This window comes from Chlamydotis macqueenii, chromosome 2 (genome assembly GCF_036417535.1).
Source record: "Chlamydotis macqueenii isolate bChlMac1 chromosome 2, bChlMac1.mat, whole genome shotgun sequence".
NCBI lineage: Eukaryota > Metazoa > Chordata > Aves > Otidiformes > Otididae > Chlamydotis > Chlamydotis macqueenii.
Window position 1 is genome coordinate 89503717 of NC_141557.1, and position 15040 is coordinate 89518756.

Genomic DNA, 15040 nt, shown 5'->3' on the forward strand with positions numbered 1-15040 from the left:
ATTTTGTTTGTGAAGGTGTGCATATAAGCAAGGAATGCAATGCCTTCTCAGGCACTCTCCCTTCTCTGAAGTGTTCACTTTTCGACAGCAGGTCAAATGCTTATTCTGGGATTTAATTGTAAATATTTTGAGGCAAACTTTGTAAATTTTCAATGATTTTAATCCAAGCTTCTTACAAACAAGCTGGCTCGTTTAGCCAGCTGTTTTCACAAACCACATAGTCTTCAGTGAAAAACCAAATTAATTCTCCTACCCAGCAATTCTATAATTATCAATTTGTTTCCTTCTATGACTAGCTGTGTTGGAGGGTAATTTTTCAAGAAGCTCTAATCCTCACAGCTTGCCTCATTTCTGTATTTGTTTTTGTCTTGGGCCTGATTCTGTGAGTACTACAGTAATCTGAAAAGAGCACATTAATATCCTGCAGAAATTCAGGAAATCAAATACTGAAAAGGTCTAAATTAAAGCATTTCAAAATAGCATCTATCTAGCATTCTTTGTGGGGCAATGAAATTGTACATTTTCAGTAACAAGCTTAGCCATTTACTTTAACCATTCTCATCATTGTTGCCAGAACCATACTTTTACCTTCCTTTTTCTCCTGATGGCAGTTGGACGGACTGTTTTGGAGAATGGGCAGGTTATAGAGAACACCAGTTCCATAGCTATTTGCTTGTTAACCCAAAATGGCAATCCTCACACCTCTGGAGAACGTGTTTCAAAGGCAAATACAATGGAAGTCTTTACGTAGAAGCATCTTCACAAGTCGTATGAAGAGAAGGGGAAATGGACTTGAAGGGACTGGTGAGCAGCACTTGGGCATCACAGCACTGCCTTCACTGTGTTCCTAGTCACACCCAAACCATCACTTGGACAACACTGCCCAAGAGTAATTATTTTCTCCACTCCATTTCCCTCCCAGTCTAGCTCTTCTGAGCTCTTTTCTTAAGAGTTATACTTCTGACTGGAGCTGAGCTTCAGAGCCCGTAAACCCAGGCTGTACTTTGACTCAAAGCTGGCAGCTGTTTATAATTTCACCTTCCTGTTCTCCAGGTGTGGCACCAGAATCTTGCAACCAACAGACGGAAAACACCTGATTATAGCAAAGCACACAAACCTGCGTAACCAACAAGTGTCGTAAGACCCTGTTAATCACAGCTCAGTGTCTTGTGATGAACCAATCTTTCTTCCTAAAACATCAGCTAGTATCTGCGAAAAATGATGAGCAATTAGAGCAGAATGTCTTCGGGCTAAGAGTTTGCAATGTAAGTGTTACACAAACTAATTTATTTTGAAGCCTCAGATGTGACTAATTGCACTAATGAAAGTCATATAGCTCTTGGACACAGTTGTGGTTATATTAGGTTTTCAAATACTAATTAAATCCAGCTCCAAGTTAAGTAAGGAAAGACATAAGATTTAGGATGCAGGAGCAACCCAAATTAATTCAATGTGGAATATTTCAAAGGAAGATATATCTTTTTTCCATCTGCTGATAATTGTTACTGAAGTTTCCAAGATGTTAAACAAACAATGCCCAAGACAAAAAGCAATATACAAGCTGGACATTAACAAACCAGATTAAAGCATCACCTAATTAGCAATAACATAAGCCCAAAGTCGTCTAAAGTTTTACTTACTTGAAGGGAAATGGCTCATCTGGTGATGTTTTTCTCATCTGGATTTGCGGATACAGGCTGAAGCAGTGATTTGCTGTTAAAATAAACCTGACTTCAGGGTTCTGTGTATCAGGGTAAAAGTGCTGCAGCCACATGCTGTAAAACACTAGTCTGATGCAAATTTACTCATAGGTTCAAATACACTGAAGCCGTTTTGCCAAGTGAACTGCATGCTAGAAGGCTTCATCTGGGATCAGACGTCTAATTTTATCTGTTGTCCTGCAACTAAGGTAAAAGCAGCACAAACCTTCTCTCAGGGAATTAATTCAAATCTGTACCCTATATCCATTTCTGACCCAGACGAATTTTGTACTGGTGACCTTCTGATAGCACACATACCTGCTGTTAATGCCTACGCCCAGATTTCACAGGTATCATTTTGCAATTGCCACAGTTGTGGGCACTTTGGACAGACATCCAGACAATACTGCCCTGCCACTGGGCAGGCCTACCAACACCTTTCTACCATGCTGCTTTTTTCCATGCCATCTTCTTGTCTGTTCGAAATGTAATTTATACAATAAAGTAAGGTGGGGCTTTGGGGTTGGTTTGTTTTTTGTTTGTTATTTACAGGTTTGTGTAGAATTATAGTCCTTTACTTTTAATGATTACAGATCACTAGGCTTCTATGGATTAGCAAGGCAGAACCAGGAAAGGAGCGTGTCCAACAAAAAAGTGAAACATTTATTTCCAACCTTCTATTATTCTATCTACCAGAAGAACCACCGGTCTCCACCTCAAAAAAAAAGGTTTTTTAAAGCTAAAACATGTTTTGTGCAGATGCGCTTTTCCACCCAAATGCTGATGGACCACTCCAATACAGGGATTACAGGGTAAATAATTGCCTTCTGAAAGTACTATTGAAAAGTTTTCTGGTCCAACAGCTATCAGGCCAATAATGTGCTTTATGCAGAGTGTACATTTTTCAGTGAGTTATAGCTTTGTTTTATAACCCAGAAGATGCTCATGGTCTATTTCCTGATTTGATTCTAGAAACATTCCCAAATGAAAACTGTAAATATCATAGCAGAATATTCCCAGTAATTTTCCTCAAACAAAAGGGGTGAACAAGTTCTTTTTGAAATAAAGGACAGTCTGTCCTAATAGGAATCGTAAGACAAAAGAGCCAGAACAAAAATATCTTGCAGATTCTTTTTTCCTCTTAACTCTTCTTAGAGGCTGCTTAATATAACCCACCCCAAAGAACCCAGAATTAAGGCAAGAGATATATGGTGTACAGATATATCCAAAAGAAGACATTCATTCCAATATAAAATGAATAGCATTGTATTAACGTTTATTTCTAATTACAAGAAACAGAATATCAGTCCCTTATTTGTACAAAAATACCTGAAAGATTACAATTAGGTTCACAAGCCAAAAAGCTATTTACAGTATGAAGCAAAGCATATTGAATAAAGGTTTTGTCTCTTAAGTTAATACCTTTTGCATTCCCTGAAACTTTAAACTTTATTCCATTTTACAGTCACTAAATCTTGCATTGTGACAATATAATTTACGATAAGCAAGTCTTGCCACTGGAAAGGTGCATTGATTGGTCAAACTGTCAGGTATTTAGTGCAGAAAAGATAAGACAAAACATCTAAACTGAGGCACGTGTTTCTTCAAGATTAATTAACAAATAAAAAGTTTTTTGTACTTTAACACCTATCGTAACATAACTTAACTAGTAACCTCATTACCAAAATGGTTTGGCATTTTCCTTCTCAACATATTCAAGATTGCTACATGAAGTATTTATTTAGAAAATAAAATCACAGGCAAAAAGATAAAAATTCAACAGGCTCCAAAACAACCCTGAGCATCCCCTTTACATTCATGTCATTTAAATACAAAAATAAGAGTCAAATGTCCTTCAGTCCTTGGTATTCTGAGCTGGCAGCCAGCTGAATCTGGTGGAAAACTAAGGTGGCATTGACTGTTTTCCAGCAGAAAGAACACAAAGCAGTGATCTGCTTAAGTAAGATTGTTGCCACTTTGAAGGTGGTCACTTTCTCGAAACAGCTCACTTTAGCTGGGAAAAGTACAAAATACTAAGTCAACCATCTACATACAAAAATCATGATTCATAGTCAAACTTTTATTCTCAATTTAAATAAGATGCAAGGTTTTTTTTTTTATAAATATGAAACACTGCAAATACTATCTGCCTACTGGGAAAAATGCATGGTTGTCACTAAGCTATGTAAACAGAAAAACTTAAAACTACAGCATAAATGGTCTTATTAAACTGGTAATGTAGTCAATACAAGTATCTTTTTTTTTTTCCTAATAGGGGCCAAATAGAAGCATGCAAAGTGAAGTCAGACTTAAGTTAGCTTAATTTCAAGGTTTTAAAATACATTGTCTAGAAAGCAGGAACACTCATTTCACTATGTACAATTAAAAAAAAAAAACAACAAAACAAAAAAGGCTTCTACTGAAAACAAAATCAAGTTTCTTCATTTTTAATATCTAGACATTAAATGGAAAAAAAAATACTAAATGTGTTCTGTAAACTAAAATACAGTGTTTCTATACCATTGACATAGTTATAAGCTGATATGGACGACTCAGGCAGGTTATGGTTTGTCTTAAGCTATTCTCAACACTACATGAAGACCTAAAGGTGTAGGATTGGTTTTCCTTCTTTACCCTTTCAGATGGCTAGGATTTCAAAGCCAGTGGCAAGTATTAGTGAGGATGAACTAGCCTGCGTAAATCATTTACCATCTTAAGAATGCTCCATTCTGCACTGCGCTCTGCAAGTTCTCAGGGTGGAATACTTCTCACTGTGGCTAACTGCACGAAGTACTGGGAAATTAATTCAATAACAGTTCCTGCACCAACTGCATTGCTGAAAGAGTATTTGCAATTGGAGGATCAAGGTGGGACTTGTCTAACTTTAACACTGATTTATCATCAGAAAAAGTTATTGTGTAAACATTAAATAATTGATTTAAACATTAACAATAAAGTAGTTCTGATGACAAACCAGAGCAGGACACATGCTTGTCTGCCACAGATACTGGTGTTCTTTGTACGACACAGGGATCACCAGTTACCTCGATGGCTGATATTGCCAGCAGCTAGTTCACCTTCAAATATGCTTCCACTCCCAGTATGTTCTTTCTCACCATGTAAACTTTCATGGCCCTACAGAAAGCAGAAGGGGTACAGTTCTTCTTATGCCCTGTTCCCCAGAAGAGCTTTGTGTCACTGTAGCTTTACAACGTGGAAAGAGCTCTTTGAAACAGTCTGAAAATTCAAGGAGCTATAAAGCTAAAAACACTGTTTTGTTTTTTTTTTTTAATTTTGCCATACTAAGACTACCTGCAGAAGAATCTTCTCACAAAAAAATGGTGGTTTCAAATACAAGTGTAGTCATTCAGTCCTATTCTATTTAGTAACAGTAAGTTTCCTCAGGAAAACAGTCAAAAGGCTGTAAAAAACAAACCACCACTCCAATAATAAAAATTTGTGCATAGAATCTAATACAGTCTTTGCATGACTGGAATCCACTAATACGCCATCAACATACTACAGCCATAATGCTACAAAAGTCAACAGTTTTAAGAGTATGTATATGGTGGTATGTTCTTTTAGAATTGTATCCTCATTGCTTCTTCAAAGACATCTGCAGATCATCGAACCTCAGGTCTCCAGAGAAGTTTTGAGACACACGCGCGCACACGCACACACACACACTTCTTGATTTTCTTCTAGATCCTTTTAGGCTGAAGCATTCCATACATTTTAGGGTGCAGATTAATACCCAACTCCTGCATGAATTTTAAAAGCCACATCAGCTCCTAATATAGGCTGCATACAATATCCGAAACAAAGTAGGAGTGCAAAAAAAGTGATCAATACAAAAAGTAAACACACTAGTCTTAATTGTCAAGATTATTCCAGGGCAAGAGTTCTTTTCAAAGATTTCTCTTCACACTTGTTCCTGTTAAGTGGCCCAGCCAAGATAATTTCCAGTTTTCTTTCGAATTTACTCATGGTTTTACATACCCTCCCCCCATTTTTGGGATGCTGGGACACTCAGCAGCAATCACTCTTAGGTGTTAGACAAACCAGCGATCTTGGTCTGTTGGCACCTGTCGAATCCATCCCTTTCAGAGTCCCAAGGTGCATAATATTTTTATTTATTTTTACCAACTTACAAATCTGCCAATTCCCCAGTGTCAACGTTCTCTTACAATTACTCTTCTAGCAAATCCAGTCTTCAATGAGAGTCAGATTTGAGGTCATAAGGCCACTCGGATGCAGTGGTGTTTGAGTTTGCAGGGCAAGACTCCTTTGTTTAGTTGATAGAATTCAACAAGCTGGATTAGATCACTAAATTTGGTGTTCCCATCATCCAGGCTGAAGAATATCTGTCCATCATCTTCACACTGGGGAAACAAAACATCCTTTTCAAGTTAGACTGCACATGAAGAGATGAGAGCATCGCAAAACTTAAAGTGTCCAAGTGTGTGACATAAGATACGTGATGGGCACTGCCCAAACAACTTAGTGCCCAGGGATCTTCATGAAACCACGCAAAACACTAGAAAAGAACGTACATCAACTCAACTCAAAATGTTTTATGAAAGTGAAAGCTTGTGGGCAGAATAATTGGAAGTTGTAGAGACAGGAAAGGTCTTCATTACATAAAACAAAAATACCCCACAAATATTTGTTAGTTGTTTGTAAAATTGGAAGGCAAAGCAAGGGAAGAGGGTTTGGACCAATAAAGAGGTCTACATGACCTTCAACTTCTAATGCTTTTTTGGATCAAGATAAAAATCAAATAGGTTATCGACATTTCAGTGTAATGTTAAGCTCAATGTTATTGGATAACCTCCAGAATAATTTTTTTTTAAGTTTCCCTAAGTTATTCTACATTTGCCTAAGTGAGAGGGAGACAACTGCCGCTGTTGCCACTGTCAGTCACAGAGAACAAGTTCTGCACATTACTTCTATTCCTAAGCGACTTACACTAGTTTTCCAAGCAATGTTAACAAAGAATTCTAATCAGACATTTGACAATTCTAAAGAATACTTGGTAATATACTTGCTAATTGAAATATGCTTGTTAATTACATCAGTAATTAATAAGAGGTCTCTTCAGATGTTGGCAAAGCTTTATGATTTTTTTTTTTTTTTTGGTGATCAGTATCAAAAATAAGTCACTTACCGGCAAGATTTGAAAATGCTTTATTTTTTGATGATGGCACAGCGTAAGTACAAATGCCTTTGGATTGCTTTGGCTGTCCCGGAGAAGAAATAGTCTAGGAGAGAACATTTTTAAGTACACACTGAATACTACAAACCATTTCTTCATAAATAATCAGAACTACTAAGTAATTTTGTGCTATTGCCTAACTCTTCATTAGTTGCATTTACAGGTGATTCCATAACTGGCAATTTACTTTAAATTTTTGCACCATGGCTGTGCAACACTAACAGATGAAGAAACAAGAAGTGAAAGGTACGTGACAGTAGTTCTTCCCCTATGGATATACATATGAGGCTTTTTTAAAGGGTTTCTCTAACTGAGCTTTCCATTACTGAAATGTACTCTCATGAAGCAAATGTTCCTATTTAACTCCAAAGCAAATCTCGATTCCTGAGATGAGAATCTGTTCCCACTCTCCAGTGTCTTGCATCAATATACAGAATTCCAGTGTTAGCAAAATTATGTTTCAGTTAAGTGCAATTGCACAGGAAACAGCTCAATACTTTCTTAAAATGACTTATCAGTTAAGTAGCATCCACATTATTAAGATGAGGACAACACATACTGATTTTTCCTCTAGAACAGTCACAGTATTTTTCCCTCAGCACCACTGGAAAGGAATATACTTTAGGAGTTTAGCTGGCAACATCATACACTATGTAACTGTCACTTTTAAGCTGACCCACAAAACTGAAGTCCTAACTCAAATGGCTAAATACATACTGAGAAGAGGAGAAAAAAATCTAGCCAAAAAATGTTTCCTTCCCTTGACATTTATGAACTAAGGAAGGAGAACCTCTCCATGCCACAGGAAACAAGAATATGCCTTTGGCATAAGGCTTACCACGCTAATGACTAGTGGATTTGTGAGACGGCCAAGCGCAGCACTGGGGCAGACCTCAAGCCCTCTTAATTGCTAACCACTAAGCCAGGAACACACTTTTTCAGGGCTGAGTTGCAAGAACTGCTTGTAGTCTTACGAACCCAAAAGAACTTACTCCAACTCCTCAGAACTGATTGAGAAATGTCAATACCACAAAAATGCACCATCATAACCAGGGTCAGTCCAATACTCAGAGACAGGCATGTTTTCTCACCACTGGAAACCATGCATGGTATTTGAATATTCCTTTTTAGTCCTAGCAAGACCAGATGTATGGAAAAGGGACCAAAGACTTTACCCCATTAGAATCCATCTCAGGGAGAAAGATCTTACCTGCCCTGTGGTTACTGCAGTTCATGCAGCTATCTCTAAATTATCTTTCATCTAGCCATTTCAGATAATGCATGGTAGCATAACCTGCTAGCACAAGGCAAAGCCCAGAGTGCATATGTAACATGGTTCTTTTCCCACTGCTGACTGACCTCGCTACAGCCAAACTAACCAGTCTTCACCTTCCACAGAGAGTTATGCTGGCTAGGCACAAATTTAAGACCGTCTTAAAGGCATTAACACATTAATGAAAACCTCAGAGAGGATGGGCCACTAGATTCCTAAGACAACAAGTCAAAATGAGGCCAAGATTGTAAAGAGGATCTGTAGTGTGAGAGAACCAGAAATCCAAGAAGTCAGTAGCTCTGCTTTGCTTTCTCAGCCTCTCTTCTCAGTTTGACCTGCTAAGCTAAAACCCAACAGCCTCAGCCCAGCAAAAAACCCAAAACAATAAAAAACCCACTGCTTGATGAATACATACATGCACTAGCAATTTTTACTTCTCTCATGTATTTCATTCTTCACAAAGATTAGTGATGCTCCTGAATCAGAAAATGCCAAAAAAAGGTTTGAAGTCGACTGTCTCCTGAGAAGCCAACGTGGAAGTTTCTACCTTAACCCTGACGGTAGGAAGATTAGTGAACTGAAAGCAACCATGCTCTTCCCATCCTAGAAATACAGAACTGCTGAATATGGTTTAAGCAACTTCCCTTCAATAACCACTACATAAATAAGGGAAACAGAGATACTCAAAAGATACTTAAATCTCAACTACAGATATTTTAGAGAGTGCTGGAATAGATACTTTCATTTGTTTGCTCTAGAACAGAAATAAATAGTGAGAAATCATCATTAACTGCTCTGATTCATGCAAAAGAGCACAAATGGCTGATTATCAATTTGTGGGCAAATGGCTAGGTACAGCATTGCCTGAAAAATATGTTGTCAATGCAGACTGCAGGAATTGATTATTTTCAAATTCTAACATTCTCTAAAATTTGATTGCCTCTGATGAAAAAAAGAAAAAAGTTTAAGTGTATTCTTAATATTTTGTTTTTCAAATTAAGAGTTAGAACCTACTCCTACAAACACGTGCTCTGACTTTTTGAAATCCGAGGTTATAACGGGACTACGTAAGAATCAGGTTACTCAGAAGTGCTCGCAAACCTGTAAACCCTCATAAATAAGAAGCAACAGGAATACCTACCCATCTACAAGCCCTTGTTGCTTAATAATCCTGTGAGATTCTTCTCTAGAGATTCTGCCGTGAAACCAGTGCTGTGTCCTGTGAATAACTGGAGGCAAGAGCAAAAAGAGGGAAAGAGAGGATGGTTAAAAACAGTAACATGTGCAACATTTTTTCCACACACTAATTATTTAAACATTTTAAAAGTGGGTATAGTTTTGTCACAGAATATAAAATATCTTTAATCAATCTGTATGAAAAAATGCACCAGCCCTTGCATCTAATTACTATACCAAGTAGACAGGCATTATCTCCATGTATTTTCTGATTTGCAGATGTACCATTAGGTTAATGAGAGAAATCTTTTATACTAGTGCCTTTTCATAGCTTCTTGAAAATGTTGGGACTAAACAATTCTTAGAATACAAAGGATAAGCTAACAAGTTAGAATCAAGTCCCTTTAACTCTGAAATAATGAAAAGCACTTTAGCTTGTGCTTTCAAGGGTGGAGTTACCCCAAATATTTTTATGTTTATTGTTCTATTGTTTTTCAGATGGTATTTTAAAATTCTGTTCAACAGAACAGAAACAAAGAATAGAAACAGAGAAAAGCTGTATTTCCTCTAAGAAGTCCAGGATACTAATATGCCACTTTCTATTATTTTAACAAACGCAATAATCTCAAAGAGATGCTCAGGACTCACATTACAGGCATCTATATATTACATTATTCAGTTATTATGGAATGAATCTTCTTCTGGATTGTTTTAAATGGAAACATTTATGGAGTCTATTAATCAAAAGATTAATACTGAAGAAAAGCTACAGCATGCCTTCAAAGGAAAACAAGTTCCTTCTGCTACGTCTGTATGGGTAAGCATGACACAGAAGCTACTGATAAACATAAACACTGTATTTAACATCAAGGTATTAATACTACACGACTGCACTCTCTCTCTATACGAAATGTAACTTTTATTTCCCCACAGAGGCCTTTGACACTGTGCTTACAAACGAGAAGAATTTACCTGTACTCAGTGTGGAAGGATGGAGTGGACTTTGGCTACCCAAGATGTTCATTCTTGTGCTACGTTTCTATAGAGAAAATGAATTACCGTTAAATCCACGCTAAAGCATCAACAGAAGAGAATTAGTGCACATGCAATACAGATTTAATTCACAGGAAACTGGGGGCTGGGCAAGTTTAATGCAAAGATGAGAAAAAGAAATGCAACTTTGAAGGGGGCTAATCTACAAGCAGCAGCTCATTTCAGTTGGCTTAAAACACAAGCCAGATGTTAATGATGAAAGCTCAGTATCTAAAAAAAAAAAAAAAGGAAAATAATAATAATTAAAAAATGAAAGAAAAAAAGGAAAATTCTGATATGTTTCTGCTCAGGCAAAACACCAGGCACTCAGTAAATCAAGCAGTATTTCCCTCCCATACATAAAGCACCAACTAGTGCTTCAGTAATGACTCCTATTCCCTAAGAGACGAGCATGTGGGAAAACTTGTACTGCAGCTGTCTGTCCACAAGACACTATAAACAAGTTACATCAGTTTTCATTGCAAGAGGTCCTGCCTCTTGTATATTCTGCAATTAAACTTACTGGGAGCAAGCCATTAGTCAGAGCCCCAGCCTCTTCCATGTGGGGAAGCATTTAATTTGACATATTCCTCCTCAGAGACTGGTTTTGCAAACTGGCAGTAAAGTTCTGGTGGGTCTGCTTTCCCCCTCAACTTTCCTCTGGACACTAGGGGGACAGAGAAGCAGTGGTAGAAGGTTGTTGTGAATGTGACAGTTTTGCTAAAGATGGATATTGACTTTCAGATCTGCATGCTTGCAGTGTGATTGCTTCAGGTCGGAGCTAAGCTATACTGTGACCAGCACTGCACTAACATCATAGCACATTCTGTGTTTTGGCTCTCAACAGACACTATTTACAAAAATAGAAAAGAAAATAAGATAGCTACCCTCCAAGCATGTCCTTCTTCCAAGGCAGCACTCTGTGCTTCAGCAGGATTTTCAATAACTCTTCCTATTTGCCCCGAAAAATCCATTGCTACTAGTGAGTTTTCAGATACACTTCTCTGAAAAGGAATTTTCACTTGTTTCAAAAAACAGGGAAAGAAAAAGCCAGCTTGAGAGTTTCATTTCAAAATGTTTTGGTTTCAGAAAACTGTTCAAAGTTATTGTTCAACAGCACAGAAAATACATATCCTTTTTTCCCCCTTTCCAAAAGATTTGCAGACACAAAAATAGGGCCATAAGGGAGGGAGAGGATTCAAAGGCTGAGAATAAGTCTGTATTGCTCAAGTTGCCCACTTGCCCTATTACTATACTCCAGTCATTTTCAGGGCCAGTTGGGATCCAAATATAGGATCTTCACTTTTAGATAGCTAACAGTCAGCTCTTGGCCCAACATATTTTAGGAGATTTTAGTGTTAGTTTTGCCAGACCTAAGCTGGCTTGTGCAGAGACAGCCAGATGTCTCTGTGCTGTAGATCTCAAAGTGCCTGACGTATCCAAGATTTTTCAATCATGTGGATCATGTAAGCCTAAGATAATGGAGAGCCAACCACGTAAACTATACTCATGCGAAACATGAACTTTACATTGATTTGCTACACAATGCTGAATTTACATTTCCTAGTGTAAAATTTTCCACTTTTAAAATGCAAAAGCAAATGTATCTTTTCCAACATCATATATTAATGAGGTAAAGTTCATTACTTACTACTGGAGTAGAAAAGTGTGGAAGCATGGCTTTTCTCTGCTGGGGAATTCTGTAATTCTGATACAGTAGCATTCCATACTGCCAAGAGAAATGCAAGGATATTATTATTCAAATATATGCCCGAGGAAAAAAAACTTAGTGATTTCATAATACCACTTACACTGGAACAAGGTGCCACCAAGTTTACTATTTTCATGATCAGAAGCTGTCTCAAAGCAATTTGCATCAAGTAACAGTGACTGGCAGGTGGCAATCGAACAGTAAATATACACAAGTTTTATTTATAAGACAGCACTTTTACAGGCCTGAGTAAAATACACAGGTAATTTCTGCCATTCTCAGCTATAATCATGTTTCCTTGTAGAATACAAGCTTTCAGTCGAGGTCAGAACAAACATATTAACTCCTCCTCTTTTTACCTTCTAGTAATATGAACTTAGAAAAAAAATTCTGCTAAGATGTTCAAACTCAGTTTTCATAATGATAAAAAAACAAGAACCTTTCTAATTCACTAGCTCTGTTAATAAATTTCAGTAGGTAATATCATTTTGGCATTTTTCTCATCCTTATAAAAATAAGGTGACTGAATTCCAGTCATGCTCCTTGTTGAACATGATAAATTTTAGCAACACTAGTAGCTAGGATGGTAGGAAAACACTTACTCAGAGCCTTCCCTAGAGGCACAGTGCTGAAATATAGCAACATTGTTTACTGAATGTTCTAACTGAAACGTATATATAATTTTGTAAACATGACTATGGGAAGTTAAATCAGTAGGTAAATAAAAAGGAGGATCACGGTCACAGCCTTGGGGCACAGCCTTAGTTTTCCCTGACTATACACCTTTAATCATCTTTCAGTGTTCCTTAAAAATAAATCCTTTTTTCCTCTAGTGTTAACTTCCTAATGGTGAATGTTATATGCCAGTATACAGAAATTACTGCCATACAGTATTGTTGCTGCCGCAGGTTGCACTGCAAAGAAATATTCCTCTGAAGAGCAAGATGCATGTCTATGTTTTTGGTAAGAATAGCTAATCCTGTGCACTGTGAAGGTTCTTCCTTGCCATTCAGGAACATCAGTGCCTCGACCAGTGTAATTTTTTCAGAATAAGTGAGTGGTATCTTCAAGGCACAATTCACTACAATTATCTGATCCTCTGTTTGAGCACTTTCCCCACAACGCAAAATCCTGTGCAAACAGGGAAAATAAAAGACAGCTGAGAAGAAGCACTTGTAATTACGTGGGGACTAAAACCTTTACCATAATTGTGACTGTGTATTAAACATGAGTTAAGGCAAGTTAAGTAACTGGAGAGCAAATTATGATAGCCAATAGAGATTTCAGCTCCACAGAAATCAAACATGCACCCTGTAACTGGGATTGCTTCTTGCATCCTGGCCCATACTATGGCTAAGCACACCTGCTTTTGTAACAACCGAAAATAGGAATTTCTGTACTGCAACACAGAATCTCTTAAAATAAACAAAAGAGATAACATTTGGAGAGCGTTCAGAGAGATGTGCTCTGGTTTGGAAGGTGACCACTTAACGCAGACAGAGAATAGGCATTACATCTTTGTTCCCGCAAGCCTAGGAGTCTGATTTGCTTTCTCTGCACTTACAGAGTTTTGCATGATAGACAGTCTGCAGGAGGAGAGGAACAGGTAATTGTAGCAAACATTTGTCATGTCTTGAGCATAAACAAATGAGACAAACTTTTTGGAGGAGAGGAATAAACAATGCTCCTGAAGCAATGGGAATCTCTGTGGCTTTTCCTAGTCGATGCCACCCATGGACCAGGAAGTGATAAAACCTCATACTTTTCCTGGTGCACCTACTCCCTTTCAGCTCCTTGGACACATGCTGCAGGAATGCATCTTCTTCAGCTGGTGGGTGTGAAACACTTGTGAGGAAGAGAGTATTTTGGCAGAGAAGGGTGTGAAGGCTTTGCTGATGTGGGCTGCTACTTAGGCAGGAGCAGCGACTCTGTTCATTCAGGACAGAGAGACCAAGTGCTTGCAGTGCCCCTGAGTTACACGTCCCATTTTGGGCACAGCCTGGCATGCAGCAGCCACCAGCAGGACACTGGTGCGCTGACCTCAGTAGCTGGAGGGAACAGCCATGCCCTGATTTCCAAATCTGAAATTACCTGTTTGCTACAGAGAGAATCAAAGTTGACTGAGCTCAAGGTTCTCCATCCTATTTTGGTGAACATATATCAAGTACCACAGGTACCACTTTGTGTATGTCTCTGTTTTTTTATCACACTTTTTTATGTTACACTTCAACACAGAATATTACAGAGTAGGATAAATGTGCAGAAGAGAGGTGGGATTTTCATGGATAACACATTATCTATACATATTTATTCTATTTTAAATATATATGTATTTTCCCTTTATTATGAGAAGGATGTCATAAGGTATGGAGAAGAACATAGTAGTTTTCAAGGCAGCATCTTCAGGGAAAGATTTAAAGCCAAACCAACTCAAAACTTCTGCACATTTCCCTACGAAGATCAGGAAGTACTCTGCTTCAAAGAGCACAAAATAGTCAAGTTTCTCCTCAGTTCCTTCCATGCTGATTTTATTTAAAAAAACCTGTGAAGCCTTCTACTGTATTATCAAGAAATCTCGTTTGCTCTCAAATATTAATGACTTTCACCCTGAGACAGAGTTGCTTATTTTTGTTACTTTCTTAAATAGAACCTTCAGAAAACAGAAAAAAAAATTGCAAAGGCTCTAGATAGCACTCTGTTCTAGCTAAGATAACCACTTATCATTATCAAAACATTTTCCTTAGCTTTAAGATAACTTGCAAATACCTTGTTAAGTACTTTTTTTTATTCATTCACATATCATAAATTTGGCTCCAAAACTAAAATTATATTTGATTCATATGTGGAAGGTACTGAGCTCAGCCCTCTGCTTAAAAGTTTAGGAGGGACAGGTCTACCTGACATTTTGCTCTTGGCTGTAACATTTTGGAGGC

At 37.7% G+C, this 15040-nt stretch overlaps 1 protein-coding gene across 2 annotated transcripts in view; it reads right to left on the reverse strand.

The window, feature by feature from the left end:
- Window positions 1–2950: 2950 nt before the first annotated feature.
- The window catches only part of GRB10 (growth factor receptor bound protein 10), a 148730-nt gene continuing 136640 nt past the window's right edge, over window positions 2951–15040 (reverse strand). For both annotated transcript variants that reach the window (XM_086740422.1, XM_086740423.1), the window contains exons 12-17: window positions 12048–12125; window positions 11284–11400; window positions 10337–10403; window positions 9330–9417; window positions 6868–6961; window positions 2951–6082 (exon numbers count right to left, since the gene is read on the reverse strand). In XM_086740422.1, the coding sequence (XP_086596548.1) occupies window positions 5936–6082; window positions 6868–6961; window positions 9330–9417; window positions 10337–10403; window positions 11284–11400; window positions 12048–12125 (591 nt within the window). In that variant the 3' untranslated portion in view covers window positions 2951–5935. The remainder of the gene's footprint in view (window positions 6083–6867; window positions 6962–9329; window positions 9418–10336; window positions 10404–11283; window positions 11401–12047; window positions 12126–15040) is intronic.